Source organism: Lycium barbarum, chromosome 2 (assembly GCF_019175385.1).
Source record: "Lycium barbarum isolate Lr01 chromosome 2, ASM1917538v2, whole genome shotgun sequence".
In the NCBI taxonomy this organism is placed as follows: Eukaryota; Viridiplantae; Streptophyta; class Magnoliopsida; order Solanales; family Solanaceae; genus Lycium; species Lycium barbarum.
Window position 1 is genome coordinate 103,585,503 of NC_083338.1, and position 14,933 is coordinate 103,600,435.

At 33.6% G+C, this 14,933-nt stretch overlaps 1 protein-coding gene across 1 annotated transcript; it reads right to left on the reverse strand.

Moving 5' to 3' along the window:
• Nucleotides 1-656: 656 nt before the first annotated feature.
• On the reverse strand, nt 657-6,978 carry LOC132628719 (uncharacterized). The gene is made up of 6 exons (XM_060344481.1): nt 6,840-6,978; nt 6,726-6,791; nt 2,329-2,580; nt 2,054-2,130; nt 1,293-1,348; nt 657-1,173 (listed from the first exon to the last, which is right to left on the reverse strand). Exons 1-6 carry the CDS (start codon nt 6,976-6,978, stop codon nt 657-659), a joined length of 1,107 nt encoding a protein of 368 aa, XP_060200464.1.
• Between the last annotated feature and the right edge of the window lie 7,955 nt (nt 6,979-14,933).

Genomic DNA, 14,933 nt, shown 5'->3' on the forward strand with positions numbered 1-14,933 from the left:
GATTGTCTTAACCAACATTTCGAATATATATTTTTGGTAACTATAGATTTTAACATTTCAAATATATATATATATATATATATATATATATATATATATATATATATATATCTTTTTGATACTAAAAATTCGTCAAAACACTATTTGATTTGCGAAGGTATCGCCTGTCAGAACAAGGAAAAGATTATAATTCAAACCAAACACCGAAAAATAGGATATAATTCCTCATCCTATATTGATATATAATAAAAAAGATTTTGATCTAAAAATTTATATTGAGTTTAGCTAGTACCTATAATCAAACACAAAATAAATGTAATACCAAATTTTATATCTGGATTAATATTCTAATCTCGATAAGCCACCAACCCCTATGATTATTATCAATCTTCCATATAATTATTTTTCTATTAATATGTTTCATCGTACAAACATACACCAGAAGTATTAATTTATCTGGAGAATTGTATTTTCTTAAAAAAAAAAAATGTAAGTCATTTCTTTAAGATATTAAAAAAAACATATGTAGAATAAATTAATAGTAGTATTACAATATTAATAAACATAGATAGAAGTACTAACCTGATCATCAGAGTAAACTTAATCAAACTCACTCTCTTGTTCATTAGGTAGGTAGAACTTGGAGTTTCAAGATTCTAGAAGAGATAATCCATATTATTAAAATCCAGATACACATCATAATTTTCTCTGTCATTTGAATCACGTCCTTCATTATCACTCGCATGTGATGTCGCGATAATATTGTTGGGTTCAGACATGTTTGGTTCACCAAGATATTCATGGAAATTTGCATTTGCTGCTCCCAATTCATTAATTGTCGTATTTTCAATATTTGTACCGGACATCATTGCGCTACCTGAATATGTTGCTTCATTGGCCGCATTGACATTCAAATCATAGTAATTTTGAGCATGATGATACCCACCGTTAAATTCCAACTCAGGTGTATGATAAGTGTTCCCACTAATTGGGCTTCGTAATCCTTGTGATCCTAGCATTTCAAATAATGGTCCATGTTGTTGTTGTAGCCAATCAGCATTATTATTTTTGGCCAATAAAAATGGGTTATTGAATGGGTTGTCAATGCTGATATATTGGGAATTAACTTGATGTTGTGGGCGATAGACCTGCTGCTGAGTTAAACTCTCTTCTCTAGAAAAAATGTTGTTAGTATTAAGTAGTGGTGGAAATTGAAGCTCTTGGACTCTTTAGGTCTCTTGGTCGGGTTGTTGTTGTTGCAGATTTGTAACATGTATTTGAAGATGAGGTACTGTCCCAAAATTTGCAAGGCTACTTCTTTGTTTAGAACCACTTGAGGATCCCTGACCTGATGGGTGGCGAGTAGAAAGAAACAAATTAAAGGCAAGTTGGACCAAATAAGGAGTTATTCATTCAAAAAATACAGACCATGGTAGTAGAATACTTGCTTAAAAAGAAATGAAACAGGGGTTGTAAGAGGAAAGTTTGCAGCACTGATGTATGAGTTAAAGTATATATCATGAGTGATACAGAAATAGATCGAAAAATATGTGTCTTAGCTAGGACAAAAATTTTGCATGATTCAATCACTAATCACTAAATTTTCTTAGTTCAAAAAGATAACAAGAACTTATTTCAATATCCTCAATATATATAATTGTTGTATTTATGACAAAATAGGTATATTTATCATCTGTACTCATTATGATTTGGGTGTGTTTGGTATGAAAGAAGTCATTATTTCAATAGAAAATTTTACTGGTGTTTGATATAACGGACGAATGATAAATATCTCTCGGGAAAAAAAAATTAGATTGATAATGATATTATTGAGTTGAATGTTATTTGGATAAAAAATTTGAGTACCAAAGGTACCTCATAATGTCTAAATTGTGTTAGTGAAAGTGATATGAAATCAAAGTTGAGATAGTTATTATTAGAAAAATGACTTCCTGAAATATCTTTTTATAAGAAAGTAACTTCTTAAAAAAAATGTATTTCCTTTGTACCAAATAATACATAACTGACCGCTTAGAAAATTTAAGGGATGTACCTGAAGATGGCTTCCAACTTGCCCCCTGGTAAGACCAGGCACATTCATCACTCGAAGAATCTCGGTTGGAAAACATCCTACAAGTTAATTTCATAAAAATGTAAACTTAATCTATTTAAACATCCCTAGATTAATCAACATGAAATAAATACACGAATTATTGTGCCTTATTCCAAAGCAAGTTGACGGCTTATAAGTTATGAATTCTCACTGACCATATCGTTCTATATAAGTGAATTATAGAGAAATTTAATTAATTTGTGAAGTAAACTTACGTCCTTCACCAAGTTGTTGCACAGCATACATGAATTTGGCATGAAGGTCCATAATCCATTCAGTGTGATCCTTTCGCCTAACAGCCTTATTAGCGCTGCTCTGATGCTCTCCTTCATTAATCTCTTTTGTTCTTTTCCTACCTCTATTTCTCCTTAGTTTGTACTTCCCATTTGATAAGACATTGTTTTCAGCCTCATGAATATTATTTCTCTGTTCTTCAGTATTAGGAATATTATCCTCTCCAACTTGTTCTTCATCTCAAACAATATTGTTTTTATCAATATCATCAGCATCAACAATATTCATCTGATCTTCATTTTCTTTTAGTCCTTCTCTAGTTTTTTCCTTTTGAATTTTTTTTCTCAATACAAATTGCCACAAGTACTTCACAATTTCTTCGTGAACTGGCTTTTTCAGGTAAAGGTAAGCTCCTTTTTCAAAAGCCCTCTTTGCTAATTTTGCTTTGTGTTCATCACATACAACTGGATTATTATTTACATGAAGCTAGCCATTAAAACCAAATTATATTGTCAACATTATGTGAAGGATTAAATTCATGTATACTTATTGAATTTTATCTATTATAACATTAAGATTCTTACAAAACAACTGGTTACCATATCATAAAAAGGGATTAGTGATGGGCAATTTGTGTCACTAAACAACAAAAATCCATCGCTAATTCTATTTGACGACGAATGATTAAAAAAAAAAAGTTTAGCTACAGACTATTTAGCGATGCACAATTTCTATCGCTAAACAACAAAAAATCATCACTAATCCTATTTGATGACACATTATAAGAAAAATCAGTTTATTTACGAGTTATTCAGCGATAAATTAACGACGCATTTCATAGCTAATCATTTTCGAAGTGGGGTTAATTACACTAAGCACTCCCAAAGTATGATTCTATTTTTTTATATACTCCCTATATTATAAAATCAAACACTTACACCTCACTACTATGAAAATCCTACATTTACACACCCTATGATGTATATCCGTAACTAAGTATATTAAAATATAATTATCAAAATAAAAACTAAACTATAAATGTTTATACGGAGTTATTTTCTGAAATTTTAAAACGAAGATAAAAACTATAATAATTTGTTTTATTCATGCCTGTAACAATATGTCAGGTCGTTTTGAGACTTTTTCCCTTTTTCCTAAGTGACCATTTCTGTAGCTTAAAATAATATTTTGACTTGTGGGGATGGGTGACGCAATGCCCGAGGCAATTGGGTGAGTATCAGAGAAGAAATAGTAAATTTTGAAAATCCTTAAGTAAAGAAATGGAATGGTTGAGCAAGGTCAACATTTGGGGTTATTGAACACATATGCGAGTTGGACAGTTCTGTTAGGTCTGGAATGTGATTCATGACTTAGTTGGATGATCGAGACGGATCCAGAGAGCTCAGGTGTGTTTTTGACTCTTGGTTGGAAACTAGGTTTTATGATGAATTGGATTTGACCATGGTCAACATCGGATCAAGAAGATCTTGTATGGGTATTTTGAGTGTGCGAGAAGGTTCATAAAATGTTTTATGACTGGAATGTTTTATATAAAAGATTAATTTTTTTTTTAAAAATGTGATAACATCATATGGGATGTAAGTATATAATTTTCATAATATAAGGGTTGAAAGTATTTAAGTTTACAACACAAGCAGAAATGTATCCCTAACTGAATCATAATACATGGATATCTTTAATATGACTAACCTTTAGATAAGGAAACTGACTTTACCAAACTATCATTAGATGTCGTAAATGGAAGAGTAGAATAAATACTGACCGAGAGAAACGATGTCCATGGCCAAAGCTTCATCCAAAAGTTGAAAACAAAGTGAATCGGGTGAATTGACATTAATAATCATCACATCGATTTTTTATTTTCCTTTAGAGAGCATTGACATAGCTGCCGAAGCCATATTAACCATCCTAACTATATCAATGCACTTTGAAAGTCAGTGAAGAACAGACAAAATTTACACAAAAAAATAATAATAATGAGGGTTTTTTTTATTTTTCATATGAAAATCCAACTATAAATTTTCTTGTTGTATTACTACACTTTGGTTTATGAAATTGCACATAACAATCAACTTATATTATAATCAATGTGACTGATCTTAGACAGATTCACATAAAAAGACTATATATTGTGTAGGATAGATAATAGGGTTATATAAAATAGTGAAGACCATAAAGCAATATATTGTTAAAGAATCTATTCAGATTCATTCAAATAATTTGTTGAAAACAATGGAACACTTAATAGAGATACTATCAAAATCAAGAGATAAAAGTATCAGAAGCTTTGAGATAATCTTATTTCATGAATATGCTACTAATAAGTTTAGAAGATTTAGCAATGATGAAATATTTATCAATAATTCAAATTATTCTCATTTGAGTTATCTATTGTCCTATCAATGATCTTTTAAGTCTTGACATCACTAAATATATTACATATCTCATACATATTAATATATAATTGAAATTATCCATGTTATTACATATCTCATACATAATATATCATCACTTAATTGAATTTAAGAATCTTAAATACGACAACAAAAGTACAAATGGTTATAACATAATAAGTTGACAGAAGAGTGATAAATAATTCTAGAATACTGGACTGCAAATCGATAAAATATAATTTCTAGAAAAAGGTATTACCTAAAATAATAGTATTTGAAAGATTACAATGTAGTGTATTTTCTATCTGAAGTGTCTAGAATGAAACCCTAACTCACTATTTAGGCATTGACTTTGAGTTTTGAAAGTTTCTAAAGTGGAAAAAGAATTTAGAAAAGAACCTTCCTTTTTTATCAGATTTTGCTATACATGTTCTTTATCATGCCATGCAGATCAAATTTTATTTCCTACTGTTAAAAGTAGAAAGCAAAGCAATTCAAATCAAAACGATTAACACACCTCGAACGGGGAACAATCAATGAATACTAACAAAGTAATTGAGAAACCAAACAAAAGAAAATAAGGAAAAAAAAAAAATATATATATATATATATATAAAACGCACCTAAGATATACTAAAATTGTCATTTACACACCCTTTTTGTGGGGTAAGATAATTACTTGCATGATCATTAAGCGTGAACCAAAATATAAATAATATTTTGCAAGCATCCATTAAAGTAGATTCAAATTTGTTTCTTCAAATTAAGAAAAAATCTAATAAAATTGAAATATTTTTAAATTCAAGGCGCACAGTCAAAATGATGAAATTACAGGTGTATATTGAAAAAATTAGTAAAAACTTCTTTAAAGATGAAGTTTTTTTTGTTGAATTGGTACAAATAAATAAAAGCTCCATGAAATCAGAGGGAAAATAAAACATTGGCACGTGGATTCTTTTTTCTTTAAAAAAAAAAAACTTAGTTTTGTTACTTTACACATCCAAAAGTTACATTGGCACCATAGGTATGAATCCAAATCAAAGAAGGGCAATTCCAATAAAACATAAAAAGTAGAGAAAAATGTCTTTTTGTTGTAAAATAAAGACTATAAAGTAAATACACCAGAGACAAGTATATAGAGAAATACTGAATGTGTATTCCTTTCTATGTCTTTCCAATACAAACAAGCTCATCTATATATATAAAAGGGAAAAGGCTTGTAGGACAAGCCATAGTTGAAAAAGGCTTCTAGGACAAACCATAAAAACTTAATGACCAAACTAACTTTGTGGCCAAGTAAAATGGATATACAATATAATATTTACAACACTCCCCCTTGGATGTCCATTAATAGATGATGTGCCTCATTAAAACCTTACTAGGAAAAACCCTATGGGAAAAAGTCCTAATGAAGGAAAAAGAGTACATATATCTAGTAATACGCTTTGAGAGCTGCCTCATTAAAAACCTTATCAAGAAAACCCAATGGGACAAAACTTGGTTAAGGAAAAAAGAGTACAATGTGTATTTCACTCCCCTTGACAAAGACCAAGATTCAGATGTCGGAGTCTTCGCATTCCAATCTTGAATATCATCTTCTCAAGAGTTGAAGTTGGCAAAGATTTGGCGAACAAATCTGCAGGATTGTCACTTGAACGAATTTATTGTACATCAATATCACCATTCTTCTGGAGATCATGTGTGAAAAATAACTTTGGTGAAATGTGCTTCGTTCTATCTCTTTTATGAAATCTCCTTTAATTGAGCTATGCATGCAGCATTATCTTCACATAATACTGTGGGTATTTTAGTATCACACTTCAAGCCACATTTTTCTCTGAAATGTATCACTGATCTTAATCACACACATTCTCTACTTGCTTCATGAATAGCTCTTATCTCAGCATGATTCGAAGAAGTAGCAACAATGGACTGCTTTGTAGATCGCCATGATATAGCAGTACCTCCGCATGTAAACAAATAGCCTGTCTCAGATCGAGCTTTATGTAGATCAGATAAATAACCTGCATCTGCATGACCAACAAGATCTGTACTGTAATTGTTAGCATAAAACAGACCCATATCAATAGTACCCTTTAGATATCGCAGTATATGCTTAATTCCGTTCCAATGTCTCTGTGTAGGAGAAGAGCTATATCTTGCTAGAAAATTAACAAAGAATGCTATATCAGGTCTTGTAGCATTAGCAAGATACATAAGTGCACCAATGACACTAAAATATGGTACTTCAGGACCAATAAGCTCTTAATTTTTTCTTCGTGAGGTCGGAACGGACATTTACTCACTTCAAGTGAGTGAACAATCATTGGGGTACTTAAAAGATGCGTATTGTCCATGTAAAACCGTTTTAAAACTTTTTCGGTATAAATAGATTGATGGATAAAGATCTTGTTTGTTCAATGTTCAATATGCAGACCAAGACAAAGCTTTGTCTTTTCAAGATCTTCATTTCAAATTCTTTCTTTATATATTCGATTGCCTTTTGGAGCTCTTCTGGAGTTCCAATGAGATTTATGTCATCAGCATAAACAAAAAGCATAACAAACTCTGATTTTGTTTTCTTAATAAACACACATGGACAAATGGCATAATTATAACCTTCATTTACCAAGTACTCATTGAGGCGATTGTACCACATGTGCCCTGGTTGTTTTAGAGCATATAATGATCTTTATATTCTGATTTAATACATTTTCCGAGACTTTGAAATAATTGCTTCAGGCATTTTAAGTTCTTCAGGAGTTCTCATATAAATTTCATCAAGTAAGCCACATAGGCTGTGACAGCATCCATCAGTATAAATAATGTGACATCTTCTGATGTTTGGACTGCTGGCCCAATAAACATTACGTTTACCAAGATGCATCATTTTACTTGGTAATTATTTCTATGTCAACATGCTTTAAGAGACGTAGAAATCAAATCCTCACAATCTTATACAATATTGCGCGCTATATTGTATCAAAATATTGTCGACAAGATATCATGTTGTATCGGTTCGCAATTCGACATAACTTACTGAGATCTCAACACGTCATTATTTTCAGGTACCTGAACCTCGCATAAGGTTTCATGAAGTGTTATGTCGTCGGCTCTTCAAGAGCACTTTGTCTCCTTATTATGATCATTTGCTCCCCCCTTTTTTCAAGGATTATTATATTTGGAACCGATTGGTCTACCATGCTCCATGCATGTTGTAGACTCTGTCCTTTAGGGACATTCGGAGCATTTTGCAGATGAAATATGAAATAGTTGGATCAGTAAATGCTTCCAGCATTTTACTTGAATTATTTGAGGATCATACTGATGATAATTCACAACATATTTCTTATTTGCATATTCTTTCCCCTTATGTTAGAAAAACTAACACATATTCCCATTTTCTTTGGGAAATCCATCTATTTGCATTTATAGTATATCCATTAATCATATAATGCACATCAAAAGCTATAAGATAGAAATATTTTGTTCCTGACCCAGAACCAATTATGAGGGGAGAATTTAGCATAATTTATTGGTCTGAAGAATACAAGTGGTGTTGTATGCAATATATTATATCTCAGACCAACATCTGAAGCTTTGTTCTCATAACCAATTGTTTGGCTATATAATGGACGCAAGTTCTCTATCAACGAACCCCCTCCTATTCTCATCTCCGGGTTTTTGGGTGTCTATGCTGTCCACTTTTTCCATCTACAACTATTCATAAGTTACAAGCAAGATCCACCCCGTGTGTATTTTTGGGCTATCCGTTGAATCATAGAGGATATAAATGTTATGATTTATCCACCAAAAAAATCATCATATCAAGGCATGTCATCTTTGAGGAAACTCAATTTCCCTTCTCCAAATTGCACTCACCAACCCCAACTTCTTATGATTTTTTGGACCATGGGATTTCTCCATATACCATGCATTTTCTGTCACAGCCTACTCCACCCGTCGTTCCCTCGGTCCAGCCCTTCCCCCCCACTGCCCAGCAGCCCCTCTCCCCCACTGCTCCACCCGTGACTGCCCAGCAGCCCTTCCCCCCCCCCCCCCCACTGCCCAGCGGTCCAACCCCACGGTCACTGCCCAGCAGCCCCTACCCCCCACTGCCCCACCCGTGACTGCCCAGCAGCCCACCCGCATGGTCACTAGAAGCCAACATGGGATTTTTAAGCCCAAACAACCGTTTAACTTAAACACTTTCAGCACTCCCTCCATCTCGCCTATCCCGCGAAATCCTGTCAGTGCTTTAAATGACCACAATTGGAAAACTGCCATGGTTGATGAATATAATGCTCTAATTAATAATAAGACGTGGGAGTTGGTTCCACGTCCCATTGATGTGAATCTTATTCGTTCTATGTGGATTTTTCGTCATAAAAAGAAATCTGATGGTTCTTTTGAGAGGCACAAAGCCCATCTTGTCTGTGATGGCAGGTCTCAACAGGTTGGAGTTGACTGCGACGAGACTTTCAGCCCGGTTGTCAAACCGGCTACTATTCGCGATGTCTTGAGCATTGCATTGCACACTCTTGGCCCATTCATCAGTTGGACGTCAAGAATGCTTTCCTACACGGTTATCTTAATGAGACTGTTTATATGCATCAGCCTATTGGGTTTAAGGATCCAAAGCATCCCCATCATGTCTGTCTCTTGAAGAAATCGTTGTACGGACTTAAGCAAGCTCCCCGTGCATGGTTCCAACGCTTTGCAGACTATGTCTCCACTATTGGTTTTTCACATAGCCGATCTGATCACTCTCTCTTTATTTATTGTCGAGGTTCTGACATTGCTTACATTCTGCTATATGTTGATGATATTATTCTCACAGCTTTCTCAGATGCTCTCAGAAAATCCATTATGTCTCTGCTTAGTGCCGAATTTGCTATGAAGGATTTGGGCCCTCTAAGCTATTTTCTGGGTATTGCTGTTACCCGGACTTCACACGGCATGTTTCTCTCTCAGAAAAATTATGCAGCAGATATTATAGAGCGTGCGGGCATGACTGCCTGTAAGCCAAGTCAGACACTGGTCGACACCAAAGCCAAACTTGGTGCCACGGCCGAGCCTCCTTGCGATGATCCCACCCAATATCGTAAGTTGGCCGGCGCGTTGCAGTACCTTACATTCACAAGACCAGACATCTCCTATGCGGTTCAACAAGTATGCCTTCGCATGCATGATCCAAAGGTTGCACATATGCATGCTCTTAAACGCATAGTCTGATACATTCAAGGTACTATTGAGTTTGGTCTCCATCTGTACAAATCCTCCATTGCCTCTCTTGTTTCTTATACAGATGCAGATTGGGGTGGTTGTCCAGACACTCACCGATCCACATCCGGTTACTGTGTTTTCCTTGGCGACAATCTCCTCTCATGGTCATCCAAACGGCAACCTACTATGTCTAAGTCGAGTGCCGAGGCCGAATACCGTGGCGTCGCTAATGTCGTCTCTGAGTCCTGTTGGCTTCGCAACCTTCTTTTGGAGCTCCGTTGTCCCATCCGGACAGCTACATTGGTTTATTGTGATAATGTTAGTGCCATATACCTATCAGGTAACCCAGTTCAGCACCAACGCACTAAACATATTGAGATGGACATACATTTCGTACGTGAGAAAGTTGCCCGTGGAGAAGTTCGTGTTCTTCACGTCCCGTCCCGTTACCAGATCGCAGACATCTTCACTAAAGGTCTTCCGCGCGTGCTCTTTGATGATTTCAGGGACAGTCTAAGCGTACGACAACCTCCCGCTTCGACTGCGGGGGTGTGATAGACTATGTAATAAGTCTACGTAAATATTGTAAATATTCTCTTCCTTATGTATAGTAATTAGGTCCTATAATTTAGCCTAGTATCATTCTGATAGTGAGATACCTACTTTGTATATAATGACTTTCATACATCAATACAGATCACGGATTGATTTCCTACCGAAGCAATACTGGACCTTGATGAAAAATTAATATACAAACTTTTTACTTGTTTGTCATTTACTTTTCTTAGTATTTATTCTTTTTAGGGAGAGAGTAAAAGTCGTGTAAAACTTAATGTAATATTGCTAGTCACGCTTTCTCTATGTGTATGTGCTCATGTATATATTTATATTCTAATGCTCATAATTATGTATTTGAGTGAATGGTCAGCTCGTGAATGGAAAAATAATAGGAAAGAAGAATCCTAGGGTGAGATGCGAATCTTACATTTATGTGATGTGTAGTAAAATCGTAATTAAGTTGTCATTCTAAATTTTAGTTAATTATCTAAACTAATGTTGGTTCCAATATATTCAAATATTTAAGGAATTTTATAACTAAAATTACTTTTTTCATAATGGTGGTTCCAGTCAGTCTAAATATTTTCTTGTAAGTCTAATCCCTCTGTTAATCTGTACCAAAAAGAATCAAATTTATTTTTTATAATTTTATTTTTATTGTTGTCCTTTTGCACTTTAGAGTCTCTGTTGTCACTGCTTTTTTATTCATAAAATTAGTTAAACGTAAAGCAAGAAGCTGAAATGGACCTCGATCAAGAATACCGTAATTTTTATTTTTATTTTATTGTTTTCGGGAGAGAGCGAAATGGAGTAAAGTGAATGTAATATGCTAATGCCCTCTATGTATGTGCTCACGCATATATTATTACTTCTAGTGCTCATTAATATGTATTTGAGAGAATGGTTAACACATAAATGGAAAAATGATAAGAAAGGAAGATCATATATTCCTTGGGTGAGAAGCGAATTTTGCACTTACAGGTGTTCTAAATTTTCAATAATGTTCTAAATTATTGTTGGTTACAATAAGTTAGAATATTTAAGAAAATTTATAATTAAAAATATATTTGTCATAATTTAGTTCTAGTATCTTCTTACAAAATCTTTCAAGTCTAACCCCTCTCTTAAAATATCTCTATGGAAAAGACTCGAATTGATTTGTTATAAATTTATTTTAATTGTTGACCTTTTTTACTTCAGAATATCAGTTGTCACTATTCATTTATTCTAATAGTAAGACAAAATTAATTAGAACTCAAGCAAGAAGCTAAAGTGGACCTCGATCAAAGATACCACAAACTTTTTGTCTGGTTTATATTTTTATTTTCTTAATTATTTTAATTTTAGAGCAGAAGTTGAGTGAAATATATGTAATGCTCATTAATATGTATGTAAAAGACTATTGTTTATGGCCCGTGTATTGTTTATGGCACAAGAAAGAAGGATCTTTGGATGAGATGTGAATTTTGTACATAGGAAATGTATAGTAAAGTTGTAATTAAGTTACCGATCTACATTTTAATTAATGTTGTAGGTTAACATATTCGAAAGAATTTTAACTCAAATTTTAACTCAAATTATTTTCTGTCATAATTAAACTTGAGTTTCACTTTGAAGTATTATAAAAAGATCTTCAGCACCATATATATGTAATTATACAATCATTGCAACGACCAGACCTATATCTATATTACTTTACTTTACTATATATTAAAGGCTAGGAAGGAGGAATCTGTCGTCATGCCTCTGCTCCCAACCAACGGTATTTTTGTTATTGTTTGATTTCGTGCTTTAAACGTACTGTATTTGATTGCTTTATACGTGTACCTTTTAATTTTATTAGACATAAAAACCAAGCCATGTTTCTCTTTTTACCCCTGTATTCGACGACAAGTTGTACTTGAGCTTCCTATGCATGTGGGCCCCATTTGCTTCTTCCTATTTCACGCCTTGCTGATTCCCTCTTTTTCCTTTCCAAGGAATAAGTCACAAACATAAAACATTTTCCTTTCAAAATCTTGTGATACCGCATACGTTCAAAATAATAATATGCTCATGCAAAGTGAGACATCAATTAGAATGAACATGACATACGTTACCCATTGTGTCTGTGAAACCTCTATAACTATAACATGAGAGGAAATGCTGGTGACTAGGCCTCGGCTATGATAATAATGAATGACAAAATCTAAATATATTAAAAAAATGCCCCGACTGAAATGGGGCTCACCATAAGCATACAAAAAGAGCAGCTGGCTAGCGAGGATGCATGTCGTCCTCTCTTTGTTGCTGCATATATTTCCATACACGTTGATTTATGTAATAACCCATATTATATTAGGAGTTATTTTGATAGTTAAGCAAAATAGAAAAATAGAGGAATTAAGTGTATTAAATAAAATAAAAAGAGAATAAAGTATTATTGAACAAAGAGGGAAAATAGTAAAGACTATGTGGGCCAAGTCCAACAAAAAGAAAGAAAAGAAAAGGGAATTAATCCCATGCGTAAGAAACAGAGAAACAAAGTAGTAGCAGAAACACAGAAACAGAGAAAGAAAACGCAAAGAAAGAAGAGAAAAGAGAGGGAGAAAAAGAGAGGAAAAGGGAAGAGAAAAATAACAACTTTCATCCCAAATTATTAAGGTAATGACTCTAATATTTTATTTAAGTATATTACGTGGTTGGGTGAATTGTTATGGTGAAAACATGAGAAATTATGAGAAATTAGGAAAGTTTAGTCCTAGGGTGTTTCAACTTAAATCATTGATTTGAAGGGGAAAATAGTGCCAGAATTTAGACTTCTTTATATCGTTGGAATCGTCTTGTTGAGACCTTTCCGAAAACATATGTCTTGTTGGGTTTTGAACAAATTGACCAGAGGGCGTTCGTCCTTTAAAATTTGACTCTGACCGTTTAAGTCTCTAAAAATACAAAAGTGGTTTACCCTAAGGGTTTTGACCATTCTAAATCTGTTTTAATGTAGTTTGAGGTGATCCAAAGACTTGAGAACGCAATTTTGATTTATTGGGAAGTGTGCATGAATTGTGAATTTGAGGTAAGTGAGACTTTAAGCTTTGATGCTTGCTTTTCAAAAACTGCTTTGAAAAAATATGTCTTGTCTGTCTGGTCCATGTGTTGGTCAAGCATGTGCTTGGCAGAATCAGTGGTCTTTGACTAGCCGCGAATATGTTATTTTAAGAAGAATATTAAAACTGATTATATGAGTGGTTTGTGGTGTGGCGTGGTCTTGTACCATGGCGTTGGGGCACTGGATATCATTCATTTACTACAGTGATATATTTACTAAGGGCTTACATACGCTGCCATAATATATTAAGGGCATACATATGATGTTGTAATATGTTAGGGGCTTTGTACATGTTGTTGTAGTATACTGTTGGGGCATCATATATGTTGTCGTGGACTTATCGGGGTGTTAGGTTAATCTCATTCGCTACCGTTTATGACAAGTCCTGAGTGTAAAATATGTTGAGATATCTAGTGTACTTGCTGAACAATTGTTTAGACCTTATTGAGCAATGTATTATAAAGTATTTTTGTGCATATTATTTTTGTGGTCGTTGTATGTTTGTATTTTCAAACTCTTGTTCCAAGAGTACTCAAATGGGAAGGTCGAGGATTTTACTAGGTTGTATTTATGTATAACTCACTCCTTACGTGCACGTCCATGCAGATATTGTTGCTGAGGGCGAGACTATGGCTGATGAGTTCATTTGCGTAGATCCTGTTGCATTCGTGGAAGCTGTCGATTCAGCTCTATCTAGTTTATAGCATTTATTTTCTTTCCATGGGGTTGCATCCCCGACAGTTAAACTGATGTTACTCTATTAGATGCTCCATGGTCTTAGTGTGGGATTTGGGCTAGAGATTCTTATTTGACGATCATTGGATTTCTTAAATTGATACATTGTTTTGGTTGGATTATTATTTCGTATTTAATGATTTTTGATGTGCTTGGACTTGCACATATCTTCTCTTAATGCTTCTAGAAATGGTAAAGTTTAGGGAAAACTGGTTGGCCTAGCTGGTGGTATTAGCGGGTGCCAGTCACGTCTAGGGGTATTTTGGGATACAATTTAAGTATGAAGATCCCTTTTTATTCAAATCTTTTTTACCAAAATAAACTCTATTAATTCGTCAACAAAATAAAATAGTATACTCTGAATTTTATGATTGTATGATATATAAGTTTGAAATTTAAAAAACAATTTACATTTATATAATTATGTTAGTACTAATCTATATTACTATAAAAGCATGAATATAAATGTTGGTTGACCAAAATATTCTTCTAATATTGAACGACTTTTATACTCTTTTAGTCTAATTCTACCATATTTCTATTAACTATTTTGGTAAATAAACAA

What these genes read in the sequence shown, in the direction of transcription:
- LOC132628719 (XM_060344481.1), bottom strand. Translation starts at nt 6,978, where the DNA reads ATGTATCTTGCTAATGCTACAAGACCTGATATAGCATTCTTTGTTAAT. An exon ending in CTATTTGTTTACATGCGGAG is followed by an intron (nt 2,581 to 6,725) that starts GTACTGCTATAT and finishes TTTGAGATGAAG; the next exon opens with AACAAGTTGGAGAGGATAAT. An exon ending in GCAACAACTTGGTGAAGGAC is followed by an intron (nt 2,131 to 2,328) that starts GTAAGTTTACTT and finishes ATTAACTTGTAG; the next exon opens with GATGTTTTCCAACCGAGATT.